The 14,235-nt window shown below is 38.9% G+C and overlaps 1 protein-coding gene across 2 annotated transcripts in view; it reads right to left on the reverse strand.

Moving 5' to 3' along the window:
- Positions 1-14,235, reverse strand: part of SNX27 (sorting nexin 27) — a 71,435-nt gene that overhangs the window by 41,402 nt on the left and 15,798 nt on the right. For both annotated transcript variants that reach the window (XM_047847907.1, XM_047847909.1), the window contains exon 2: positions 1,355-1,586. In XM_047847907.1, the coding sequence (XP_047703863.1) occupies positions 1,355-1,586 (232 nt within the window). The remainder of the gene's footprint in view (positions 1-1,354; positions 1,587-14,235) is intronic.

The raw sequence follows: 14,235 nt of genomic DNA on the forward strand, positions 1-14,235 counted from the left end.
AAACTCATGAAACTGGACATGTTAGTGCAGGTAAATTGCGTTCAATAATGTTGATTTTCTTAAAAGGGACAATCAGTTTCACTCCTTTTCTAAAAGGGACAATCAGTTTCATTCCTTTTCTAAAGACTACAAAGGTTCTCAAGATCCCAGGTAATTCCCAAAAGGTCTCAACATCCATTTGCTCTAATTTTAGGACCTGACCTTGATTTCTACTCTTTACATGCCTTATGACTGAATGGATAGCACCTCTGAAATACGAAACTCTAAACTGTGTACATGGCTCTGGAATCCATAGACCAGGCCAACCTAGACTGTGCTCTGTATTACCATCACCAGCTATATTACAGATGCAGTTGAACATTGTTTGATCCTTCTGAATTTTTCTGGCTTACTTGCTTGCTTTTCTCATCTCCTCACTAAAAAGAATTTACCACAAGTGTCCTGTAGCTCATTCCTATACAGGGAACAAATCTCAGTTTCAGAGACAGCAACTTGAGTCAGCCGTTCAGCTTGAAACATGTGTAGTCTATTTGTCAATGTCTAACAGAAACCACTGCACTTTCTACAAAGAATAATCAATTTCTCATTATATCAACACTCCCCAAATAATCAAAGGCAAATAAAGCATACCGCAATCAAGAGAAAAAGTAAGTAGATTGGGCTATCAACAGCAACTGGGTTTTGAGGAACAAGCAAAGGCACTCAGAAAAGGGGAGGCACCCAGAACTCAAGGTGGGCTTTCCCACACATCTACAACAGGAACAGACTGGAAATGTAATAGAGCAGTTCATGGGAACTGTATTCAGAGTATAATTAGGACCTTGGGAAAAACCCACATTAATCATTCACACGGACATCTCCAAAGAAAATGAAAAAGAACAAGATGTGGAGAGAAGGGTAGGGCACTTGCAGGTTCTGATGTGGACAAACTCTGTATTACCAAAATGTTTCGGAAGACACCACCTTTTAAAATTAATCTTGCTCTACAGCTCAGCAGAGTCAATAGTAAGTGAGAGACTGCTAGTAGCAAAGAGATACAGCAACTAATAAAAGAACAAACAAAACCAACTCACACGTGTTTACAACCAGAATACAAATACAAATTTAAAACTGTCTGGAAATAAAATGGAATACACTTAAGCAGAAAGAGAAATCTTCTTCATTACTGTAGTTCACCTCCTGCAAAAAAAATCACGGTCAGTGTCTTTTATTTATGTGTGAACCCATCTTCCTGGTAGGCAAACTGACCTAGGTTGAGGTGATTGCATCTAGTGCTCTAGTATAAATCATAAATGATAAGCCTGGGGGAAACAAAAGCTAGATGTTTTGAGGACTGAGTTGGGCTGACACTCACCACAAACTTCTCACCATTCTGCTCCACATGTTTGTATGTGGGGACCGATATGGGCACAGCTTGCTTTTCTGTGTAATCATAAAATGATTGTCCCAACGAGTCTTCACTGGGATCTAGGTTATCTGCCTCATGTGGAGGCACAGACAACACTGTCAAGATCAATTCCTTCTCGCCTGCTCGGATCAGGTCCACCACCTGCTTGTGTGTCGCCCCCTCAACATTCACGCCGTTCCTAAGGGGAAAAAGGGAAAAAGACAATCCCATAAACAAGAAGGGTCCAAATACCTTGTATCTCCACCCTCCTACCCCACTCCAGTGTCATGCAGTATGAACCATAAAAACAAAATTACTTTGGCTCCAGAAAGGCTGTTTATATTTTTATAGATCATAATGTGAAGAACTGTTTGTAAACTTACAGCAGGGAGAACAAAATGGAAACGTTGGAGAGGACCTGACCCTCCAAGCCAGAATCCCACACTTCGTTTCAAGAAAGCACACGGGAGGGGCGCCTGGGTGGCGCAGTCGGTTAAGCGTCCGACTTCAGCCAGGTCACGATCTCGCGGTCTGCGAGTTCCAGCCCCGCGTCGGGCTCTGGGCTGATGGCTCAGAGCCTGGAGCCTGTTTCCGATCCTGTGTCTCCCTCTCTCTCTGCCCCTCCCCCGTTCATGCTCTGTCTCTCTCTGTCCCAAAAATAAATAAACGTTGAAAAAAAAAATTAAAAAAAAAAAAAAAAGAAAGCACACGGGAAAGAGGGCACAAAGCTTTCAAAGCTAATTTCCTCACCCTAACCAAGGATGTATACTATGCAGTCAAAGTAGCTTTTAACAATCCTGCCATTTGAACTGTACTTAATCCTTTTTAAACTTTGTGAAATTTCTGTTATCAGAAAGTTTTTACAAAATGTATTCCTTTAATTTGTAAAGACTCAAAAAGGATAACTTAAGATAATTTATATATGTGTATCTGATTTCACCCCATATCTTCAAATCATTCAACTTAACTTTCCTTTATACTGAGTTTCATCACCTTGAGAGTTGAATGGTATAGATATTCATACACACTAGTCTCATTTTTAAAAAGGCAAGGGGATGGGGCGCCTAGGTGGCTCAGTTGGTTAAGTGTCCAACTCTTGATTTTGGCTCAGGTCATGATCTCACAGTTCATGAGATCAAGCCCCATGTCAGGTTCTGCGCTGACAGCATATAGCCTTCCTGGGGTTCTCGCTCCCTGTCTTTCTGCCCCTCCCCTGCTTTCACATACTCACTCTCTCAAAGTAAAAAAAAAAAAAAAATTTTTAATAAAAAAATTTTAGAAAGACAAGGAGATAACTAAATTTTCATTATCTTAACTAACTTCTTTGTCCTCCCAATCATGTCAATTAATCTCTCTTAGCATTCTATCTTCTTTCTGTGCTATCTCACTTAAAACTCTGTGTAATCAGTTCAAGATAAAAAAAAAATGTACATCTAAAGTTATATAGGGGCGCCTGGGTGGCTCAGTCGGTTGAGCATCCGACTTCGGCTCAGGTCATGATCTCGCGGTCCGTGAGTTCGAGCCCCATGTCGAGCTCTGTGCTGACAGCTCAGAGCCTGGAGCCTGTTTCAGATTCTGTGTCTTCCTCTCTCTCTGACCCTCCCCCGTTCATGCTCTGTCTCTCTCTGTCTCAAAAATAAATAAACGTTAAATAAATAAATAAATAAATAAATAAATAAATAAAATAAAGTTATATAGTAAATCAACCTACTCATTCTCCTCCCTGTTTCACTGTACATAAAAAGGCTCCAACTAGGAAAAGTACAAGGTTTGGAAGAACAATAATTTTGTCAAAAAAGATGCTGAGTCTCACAAAACTCACTCAGCAAACTGAAGTACCTTCCCACAATGCTGACCCTGCCTGCCATCTCAGCGAAAACCACGAGGCAGCTAGCTGACCAAAGGTTCCCTCCATGGCTATCCCATGAGAGTTAGGAAACACACACCTGGCCTTTAGTCAATTTGATAAAAGCTTATGTACCTTTTAGAGTTAAGCTCTTTTTCAGTTACAAACCATTAGGATTTTTCCTTCCTGAAAATGATGCTAAGTTTAGTAACAAGCCTTCCACAAATGTTTCAGTCACTGGAATTGTCTCTGTCAGACTCTGGTATCTGAAACATCCATTTACATAAACAGAAAAGGCAGGAGGTCATCCAGCTAAAGCTCTTTCCTTTTGGGTTAACAACCTAGTCAGTAAATCAGCACGCTAGACATTTCACAACCTAAAGTCTAACTTATACACACAAAAATTCAATAATTTTACAATTGGCTACCTGTAGAAGAAAATAAAAGCACCCTCACCACTGATTGGGAACTGGGGCTTCTAAAATTTGAATCAGGTCAAACTAGTAATCAGGAAAAAGTGATCAACTCTGATCACAGAACCAGATGGTAAAACAGAGAGAAAATAGGCATTGAAGCTAGATCTACATGGGTTCAAATCCTGACCCTGCCTTTAGTACTGGCACTGGTCTTAACTAAGTCATCTAATCTTTCTTAGCATTGATTTCTGCATCTGTAAAGTGGGGACGATAATAAGTCCCAAACAAGGTTATTGTGAGGATTAATGTAATGAAACATGTAACCTGCTGGGAACACCACCTGAACACTCGCATTAGAAGTACTGTGTAGATGCCTGTTACAAAGAAATTCTGGTTGAAGAAGAAATGGAAACTAAAGTTGGGGATTGCCAAAGGATTTCATCTAAATCTTAGCCTTATACAATCAAAAAGAATGAAATCTTCCCATTTGCAACTACGTGGAAGGAACTGGAGGGTATTATGCTAAGTGAAATTAGTCAGAGAAAGACAAATATCATATGACTTCACTCATATAAGGACTTTAAGAAACAAAACAGATGAACATAAAGGAAGGGAAACAAAAATAATATAAAAACAGGAAGGGGGACAAAACATAAGAGACTCTTAAATATGGAGACAAACACAGGGTTCCTGGAGGGGCTGTGGGAGGGCGGATGGGCTAAATGGGTAAGGGGCGTTAAGGAATCTACTCCTGAAATCACTGTTGCACTACACGCTAACTAATTTGGATATAAAATTTTTTTAATAAAATGATAAATAAATAGATAAAAATAAAATTAAATCTTAGCCTTATTAATAGTTCTGAGAAAATGTTTTGCTGGTAGAAGAAAAATAAAATTGAAAAAGCAAAAGTTAGAAATCAACAGAAAACTTTATTTACCCCTGTGAGTCTTAGCTTACTTATGAACAACCTTAATTTTTATTGTTGTTATTTTGTTTTTTAAGTTTATTTATTTGTTTTGAGAAAGAGGGAGAGTGTGCATGTATGGGGGAGGAGCAGAGAGAGAGGGAGGGAGAGAGGGAGAGAGAGAGACAGTCCCAAGCAGGTTCCGCACAGACAGCATGGAGCCCGATATGGGGCTCAAACTCACAAAGCAGGAGATCTCGACCTGAGCCAAAATCAAGAGTCAGACACTTAACCAACTGAGTCACCCAAGTGACTTAATTTTTTTAACAAAGTGGGAAAAACTCACATTTTAGAGGCCGAATAAAACATTTTAGATACTAAAACAAGATTTTTATGTTAGTAAAATCAATCTTATGAGATGCACATCTATGAAAAAACGTTTAACAGCTCTGCTCAAATCTTATTTTCAGCTCCCTCATTTTTTTCCTTTAAAGGATCTTTAACCTGGGGTATAGTTGTCAATAGACTTTGGGGGTTATATAGCATTATAAAGACTATAACATTTGTATGAAAAACTGTATTTGTGTGCATATATGCATTTTTTCCAGAGGAAAGGCTTCAAAAGGGAGCAATGTAACCTCCAGAAAGGTTAAGAACTACTGCTCTCAACACACACTTCCTCCACCCATTGAGTTTTCGAGTTAGAATGCACTGTTCCCAGGGTCACTCGCAAAAGCAAGCCCAAAAGTCATCAAAGAAACTGAAGTAAGGCTTATTCCAGGAGCCAGGGAACTTGCCTATTTTCACTTCTTTATCAGAAAGACCAAGCTTCAAATTGGCTACCATCCCAAAAACCTCTTTAAAAATAAATTAAAAAATAAAGACAGGAACGTACTACCAGTCTCACATTCTAAACACACTTGCTGGAAACCAATTTGACAATAAATTTCATATATTGAAAATAAATAAATAAATAAATAAATAAATAAACAAACAAACAAACAAACACACTTGCTAATGTTTATTTGGTTCAACTATAGAAAGAATGCTATACATTCTGCAATTTAATACAAGGCTGGAAATTCCTTCATTCTTCAGAGAATGAAATGAAGTTAGTAAAAAATGCTAGACAACTAATTTCAAAAAGGGCCCTCTGTCAAGAATTAAGAGAGCTTTACAATCATAAAAATGTTTACATGGCATCCTCTTTTCCACTAGAATTCCTCTATAACTAAACTCAAATTAAGTGTGGCCCAATTTGGACAATTCTAAAGACATAAATAAATGCAAACAATAAATTCTGCAATAAAGGGAATTTACAGCAGTAGACTTCTGGTTCAAAGCATGGGTTTTAGAGTCAGACAGACTTGGGTTTGGTACCACTTGTACCATTTAACAGATGAGAAATTAGGTAAGTTATTCAATTTCACTAAACCTCAGTTTCCTAATTCATAAAATGGCACTAATAATACCTATAGCTAACAGAGTGAGAACCAAAATGGGATAAAGCCTTAGAACATGGTAACCACTCAGTAAATGATAGCTATTGATTGGGGCGCCTAGGTGGCTCAGTTGGTTAAGTGTCCAACTTCAGCTGAGGTCATGATCTCATCGTCCGAGAGTTCGAGCCCCGCATCGGGCTCCATGCTGATAGCTCAGAGCCTGGAGCCTGATTCAGATTCTGTGTCCCCCTCTTTCTCTGGCCCTCCCCATTCATGCTCCGTCTCAAAAAAATAAACATTAAAAAAAAATAAAAAATAAATAAATGATAGCTATTTATATGATAGTATTTGTGTCAGTTGGGTAAACAGGTTAGTAGCATGTTAGCCTCCTGATGACACAACCCTTTCCACCACCAATTTCCCTCGCCTTTCTTCTTCTTGTCTTTATAACATGATCTATGGGCACCTGCATGGTTCAGTGGTAGAGTGTCTGACTTTGGCTCAGGTCATGATCTAGCAGTTCTTGAGTTCAAGCCCTGCATCAGGCTCGCTGCTGTCAGCACAGAGCTTGATGTATCAGAGAGATCCTCTGTCTCCCTCTCTCTCTGCCCCTGCCCTGCTTGAGCTCTCTAAAAAATGAACAAACATTAAAAAAAAAAAAACTATTATAACATAATTCAGCTGGAATTCATTTGAAAATAAATGACTCAGTTCTCAACCTATGCTGATGGGGATCACAAGAAGGGTATCATTTTCGTAAGACCACTGCATCAGAGAACCACCTAGTCCTACACCATGCAGAAATAACTCTGCCCAATAGGGTCTTACTCATGTATGTTCTTCCAGAAAGAAAGGGAATGGCTTAAACACACTATCAAAACATTTTCATCAGATAATGATTAAACAAATACAGCTAAATGTTAATTATAAAATCTAGGTGGCACAAATGCAGAGATATGCACTGTTCATTTCCTTCAACTTTTCTGTATGTCTGAAATTTTTCATAATAGGTGAGGAAACAAAAGGCTACCAAAAATCTCCCAACAATCCAAATAAGACCAAATTTTGTTTTCTTAGGTAACTAGGTGATACCCAAAATTTCCTTTGTGTTTTCAGCACTATAAAGATATACCTAATACTTTTATTTTTTTTATGTTTTTTTAATTTTATTTTTGAGAGAGACAGAGCACAAGTGGGGGAGGGGCAGAGAGTGAGAGAGAGTGAGTGAGAGAGAGAGAGAGAGAGAGAGAGAGAGAGAGAGAGAGAGACAAAAATCCAAAGCAGGCTCCAGGCTCCAAGCTGTCAGCAAAGAGCCCAACATGGGGCTCAAACTCACAAACTGTGAGATCATGACCTGAGTTGAAGTCGGTGCTTAACCAACAGAACCACCCAGGCGCCCCAATTACACAAAGGTTTTTAAACAACCTCCCTATTTTCTCTACAATATATCTTCTAGGAAACTGGGTGAAGGCTCACAAGTTGGAGAAAAACAGACTCTTGACACATGAGATGAGGGACACTGCTTTGACTTTTCACTGCTTAATTGCCCAGTTAGTGGGTACAGCAATACTAGACACTTAGACTATAAAAGCAAGGAACTATTCTACTGAAATCTGAATATCTGTCCTTTCTAATTTTGCAGTTCAGTCATTTGACTGGCTTAGATTGGGTACTTTTTTCTTTCTTTCTTTTCTTTTTTTCAATTTATTTATTTATTTTGAGAGAGACAGAGAAAGAGAAAGAGAGCAGGAAAGGGGGGGGGGAGAGAGAGAGAGAGAGAGAGAGAGAGAGAGAGAGAGAGAGAGAGAGAATCCCAAGCAGTCTCAGTGCTGTCAGTGCAGAGTTGGATGCAGGGCTCACAACTGTGAGATCATGACCTGAGTCAAAGTCAAGTCAGATGCTTCACTGACTGGACCACCCAGGCACCCATCTTTTTTTTCTTTCTTTCTTTCTTTTTCTTTTCTTATGAGCAAGCTCCAATGTGGGGCTGGAACTTATAACCCTGTGATCATGAGTCACATGCTCCACCAACTGAGCCAGCCAGGCATCCCAGATTGGCTCCTTTTCGTCGAACTCTGACTTCTTACTATCTTACTTAGGCAAACAATCAAGCCAGAAAATATTTTTATTGACTAATACTCTTAACACTCATGCTGTACTTTGCCTTTAAACTCTTGAGATAAGAGATTCAAACATGCATAAGCCATGAACATAGCCACAGGAAGTGTAGCTTGGATATGTCTACACAAAATTACTCTTCTGGACGACTAAATACCAAAAAATTTTTGGAATTTTGTTTCAGAAATAATAACATTTTCATCTTACATTTTATTGTAATTTATTTATCCTAATTTATTGATAAGAAAAGAGAAGTATAATTAGAGAAAAGTAAATGGTCAAAGGCTTCTAAAATGTTTGAGCCTTGGGGCACCTGGGTGGCTCAGTCGGTTAAGCATCCGACTTTGGCTCAGGTCATGGTCTCGCGCTCCATGGGTTCCAGCCCCGCATCGGGCTCTGTGCTGACAGCTCAGAGCCTGGAGCCTACTTCGGATTCTGTGTCTCCCTCTCTCTCTGGCCCTCCCCCGTTCATGCTCTGTCTCTCTCTGTCTCAAAAATAAATAAACGTGGGGCGCCTGGGTGGCGCAGTCGGTTGAGCGTCCGACTTCAGCCAGGTCACGATCTCGCGGTCCATGAGTTCGAGCCCCGCGTCGGGCTCTGGGCTGATGGCTCAGAGCCTGGAGCCTGTTTCCGATTCTGTGTCTCCCTCTCTCTCTGCCCCTCCCCCGTTCATGCTCTGTCTCTCTCTGTCCCAAAAATAAATAAATGTCAAAAATAAATAAACGTTAAAAAAATAATAAAATAAATACATAAATAAAATGTTTGAGCCTTTTCTGTTTTCTTTTTTATTTCAGAGAGAGAAAGAATGCGAGCTGGGGAGAGGAGCAAAGGGGGAGAGAGACAGAATCTTAGGCAGGAGCCCAATGTGGGACTTGATCCACGAACCTGGGATCGTGACTTAAGCAGAAATCAAGAGTCAGATGCATAACTGACTGAGCCATCCAAATGCCCCGAGCTTTTTCTAACTGTAAATCTTGTCAACAACTTAAAAAGTGCAAAATTATCATCGCAATTACTTTTAATGTTAACTTACATGGAAAATGAGATGATGACTATGTAAATAGGTAAAAATGCTTTTGAAAGTAATTTCACTGGTAATATGCACTAAAGTTATAAAAATGTTCATCACATTTTTTTCAACTAAAATGGCATTATGAAAATTTATCCTAAGGAAAACATCAAAACAAGAGCTCCAAGAGGGAAAGAACTTCACCGTGGCATGTAGACCACTCTCAAGTCTATGTTGAAAGAAAAAATGAAGTAACCCTAAACAAAGAAAAAGGTTGTTTCCAAATTTGTTCTTATAAAAAGTCAACAACAGAGGGATGAATGATTAAGAAAATTAAAGCACAAATTGAATATAAAACAGTTATTTAAAATTGTACATATGAAGAAAATAATCTGGAAACATGTTTGACCTGATGTTAAAAAGTGGATTATAGGGGGCGCTGATGGCTCAGAGCCTGGAGCCTGTTTCCGATTCTGTGTCTCCCTCTCTCTCTGCCCCTCCCCCGTTCATGCTCTGTCTCTCTGTCCCAAAAATAAATAAACGTTGAAAAAAAAAAATTAAAAAAAAAAAAAGTGGATTATAAAACGCAACTTCTAAAGGGTAACATAGGGGCGCCTGGGTGGCTCAGTCGGTTGAGCGTCCGACTTCAGCTCAGGTCACGATCTCTCGGTTTGTGAGTTCGAGCCCCGCGTCAGGCTCTGGGCTGATGGCTTGGAGCCTGCTTCCGATTCTGTGTCACCCTCTCTCTCTGCCCCTCCCCCATTCATGCTCGGTCTCCCTCTCTCTCAAAAATAAATAAACATTAAAAAAATTAAAATAAAATAAAATAAAATAAATAAATAAAATAAATAAAAGGGAACATAGAAGAAAATCTAGGGTATGGCAAAGAGATTTTAATACAACAATAAAAACCTGATCTATGAAAGAAAAAATTGCTAGGCTGACCTTTACTAAAATTAAAAACTTTTGGGGCATCTGGGTGGCTCAGGCAGTTAAGTGTCTGACTTTCGCTCAGGTCATGATCTCATCGTTCACAAGTTTGAGCCCCATGTCAGGCTCTGTGCTGACAGCTCAGGGCCTGGAACCTGCTTCAGATTCTGTCTCCCTCGCTCTCTCTGCCCTCCCCGACTCGCACTCTGTCTCTCTCTCTTTCTTTCTCTCTCAAAAATAAATATTAAAAACAATTAAAACTTTTGTTCTGTGAAAAATACTGCTAAGAGACTGAAAAACAAGCCACAGCATGGAAAAAAATATATGGAAAATGCATATCTGAAAAAGGACTCATATCCAAAATACAGAAAGAACTCTTAACAAAAAAAACAACCCTAATAAAAATTGGGCAAAAGATATGAACAGAAACCTCACCAAAGAAGATACACATAGGGCAAGTAAGAGTATGAAAAGTTGGGGCACCTTAACTCTTTTATATACAACAGTCGGTAGAGCATACAACTCTTGATCTCTGGGTTGTGAGTTCAAGCCCCACACTGGGTGAAGAGATTACTTAAGAAAAAAAAAAAAACTTAAAAAAATATGAAAAATTCATCATTAGTGAATTGCAAATCAAAACAAGGTACCACTACACACCTATGTGAATAACTAAAATCCAGGGGCGCCTGGGTGGCGCAGTCGGTTAAGCGTCCGACTTCAGCCAGGTCACGATCTCGCGGTCTGTGAGTTCGAGCCCCACGTCAGGCTCTGGGCTGATGGCTCAGAGGCTGGAGCCTGTTTCGATTCTGTGTCTCCCTCTCTCTCTGCCCCTCCCCCGTTCATGCTCTGTCTCTTTCTGTCCCAAAAATAAATAAACGTTGAAAAAAAAAAATTAAAAAAAAAAAACAAAAAACATTAAAAAATTTAAAAAAAAACAAAAACAAAAAACAAACTAAAATCCAAAAAAACTAATGATACAAAATGCTGGTGAGGCTGTGATACAAGAGCAACTCATGTTTGGTGAGAATGCAAAACAGTATGGGCACTCTGGAAGACATACTGACCAGTTTCTTAAAAAGCTAAACATAGTGTTAACCATAAGATCCAGCATTCACACTACCAGGTGTTCACCCAACTGAGTTGAAAGCTTATATTTACACAAAAAAACTGATGAGTGTTTTTACCAGCTTTATTCATAATTGCCAAAAACTGAAAGCAACCAAGATATCTTTTATAAGGGAGTGGATAAAAAAACTGTGGTACATGTAGACAATGGAATATTATTCAGCTATAAAATGAAATGAGCTATCAAGTCACAGAAAGACATGGTGTGGGAGGAGAGATCTTAAATGCATATTGCTAAGGCAAAGAAGCCAATCTGAAAAGGCTATATACTTTTAGTAATTATTTAATTGTATACACACACACACACACACACACACACACACACACACACACACATATATATGACTCCAATTATATGACATTCTGGAAAACCCAAGATCAGTATGTTGCCAAGGGCTTAGAGGGAGGGGAAGGATGAATAAGTGAAATGCAGGGGATTTTCAGGGCAGTAAAACTATTTTGTATGACACTGTAACAGCACATGACATTATGCATTTGTCAAAAACTATGGAACTTTACAACACAAAGAGTAAACCTTACTGTATGCATTTTTTTTTTTTTTTGCAGAAATCAACTAATAGGGTGGGAGAATCCCAAACTGTGACAAGAGAATCTAACTGTATTTCAAATATATTTCAAACAACCTCACCGAAGGGGGTAGGTAATGAATGAATTCTGTAAGATAAAGACAAAAAAGGGACTGCACATTAAGTACTACACTCTAGTCAATACAACTGCTTCCCAGGGTTAACAATTGCTATCCATATATACTGGAGTTGAGCAATTAAGTAAATGAACGGTGAATGTGGGGAGCCAAACTTCTTATTGTTGAAGTGGAAATGTACAGATCTGCAAGAGGAGGGTAACAAAAGATCCATATGGAAATGGAGTAAAGCTAGAGACATCGATAAGAACTCATGTTTAACTTAATATAAAGATGATTACATATAGAAATATTTATAGACACGTGTATACACAAGAGTTAATGTACACACACTTTTTTTTTTTGCTTTCAGCTGGGAGGAAAAAAGAAGCTACATCCAGTAGCAACGACAACACCTATCACCCTGCTCTTGGTTTCTAACACCATCCCCCAATAAAAAGAACTAGGACTCCTTGGAGAAATGGTTGATTCAGGACTGAGGCAAGAAATACACAAGATGAGCTCAGAGCTCATCTTCTGTAATAACAGAGAGTAAAGAAGTACTCAAAAACAAAACAAAAAACCCTGCACGTTAATGGGGGTATGGCAGGGTATGGCAAAAGTGTAAAGGAACCAACTGAAAGAGCTATCCATGGTCAAAGCTGGAACAATTAGAAGGACAAAATAGAGCAGCACTGGATTATATAATCCATATTATATAAAATAAGTATCCAGGAGCCCATAATGATATAAATGACTGAATAAATTAATACATGGGGGAGAACAGACATCCTTCTCCTATGCAGAAGAATTCTAAATAAATTATATAGATACTATACTATAAAGGAGGGAAGCATCACCCCCCCTCAAGTGTAGACTGCACATAGTGTGACTCCTATCCAAAGGGTACAGTAGGGGAGGGAAATGAGAATAACCTTACAATGAGAATAACGTTACAGTATAGAAACCTGACAAACACAATTTTGACCAGATGATCAACATCACAAATCATAATGATAATATGTACTCTTAATGTGAACTGATGAAAAATGGCACTTTACCTCTGTAATATTCTTCACCCAGAAACCAAAACCCCAGTCTAATCTTGGAAAAAGAAAAGAAAAGAAAAGAAAAGAAAAGAAAAGAAAAGAAAAGAAAAGAAAAGAAAATTCAGGCAAATTCCAATAGTCAGGCATCCTATAATATACCTCACCAATACTCCTCAAAACTGTCAAGGTCATCAAAAACAGAAAACAGAAATTGTTGCAGCTAAAATGAGCCTAAAAAGACACGATGACTAAATATAATGTGGGATCCTGGAACAGAAAGACATTAGGTAAAAACTAAAGAAATAATAATAAACTATGAGCTCCAGTTAGCAATAACATATCAACATTGGATCATTAATTTAAACAAGTGGACCGGGGCACCTGGGTGGCTCAGTCGGTTAAGCGTCCGACTTCAGCTCAGGTCACGATCTCACAGACCGTGAGTTCGAGCCCCGCGTCGGGCTCTGGGCTGATGGCTCAGAGCCTGGAGCCTGCTTCCGATTCTGTGTCTCCCTCTCTCTCTGCCCCTCCCCCATTCATGCTCTGTCTCTCTCTGTCCCCAAAATAAATAAACGTTAAAAAAAATTTTTTTTAAACAAGTGGACCATACTCATGTAAAATGTTCATAAAAGGAGAAACTAGGGGCGCCTGGGTGGCTCAGTCGGTTAAGCGGCCGACTTCAGCTCAGGTCATGATCTTGCGGTCCGTGAGGGCTGTGAGTTCGAGCCCCGCGTCAGGCTCTGTGCTGACAGCTCAGAGCCTGGAGCCTGTTTCAGATTCTGTGTCTCCCTCTCTCTGACCCTCCCCTGTTCATGCTCTGTCTCTCTCTGTCTCAAAAATAAATATATGTTATAAAAAAAAAAAATTTTTTTAAAAAAAGGAGAAACTATATGGTGGAGGTGGGGGAAGGATATAAGGGAAATGTCTGTTTGATTTTTCTGTAATCAAACTGTCTGGAAAATAAAGTATTAATTTTTAAAATGAGATTACAAATTGTATGTAACGGTATGATTACTGCATAAATACATAAATGCATAAATAAAAGACAGATAAAATACCAAAAGTAGGTACGTTAGTATGATAAGATGACGGGAATTTTTTTTCTTTTCTTTAATCTCTAAATTTTCTCTAAACTATTTACAATCCTTTTATAATTTAAAGAATCAACTTTATACCACCACATACCTATTAGAATGACCAAAATCCAGACAGACCACTAACAGCACCAAATGATGGCAAGGATATGTATTAAGAAAAACACTCCTTCATTGTTGGTGGGAATGCAAAATGGCACAGCCACTTTGGAAGACAGTTTGGCAGTTTCTTACAAAACTAATATACTCTTACCACCTGATCTAGCAAT

The sequence above is a fragment of the Prionailurus viverrinus genome, unplaced genomic scaffold (assembly GCF_022837055.1).
Source record: "Prionailurus viverrinus isolate Anna unplaced genomic scaffold, UM_Priviv_1.0 scaffold_50, whole genome shotgun sequence".
Lineage (NCBI taxonomy): Eukaryota > Metazoa > Chordata > Mammalia > Carnivora > Felidae > Prionailurus > Prionailurus viverrinus.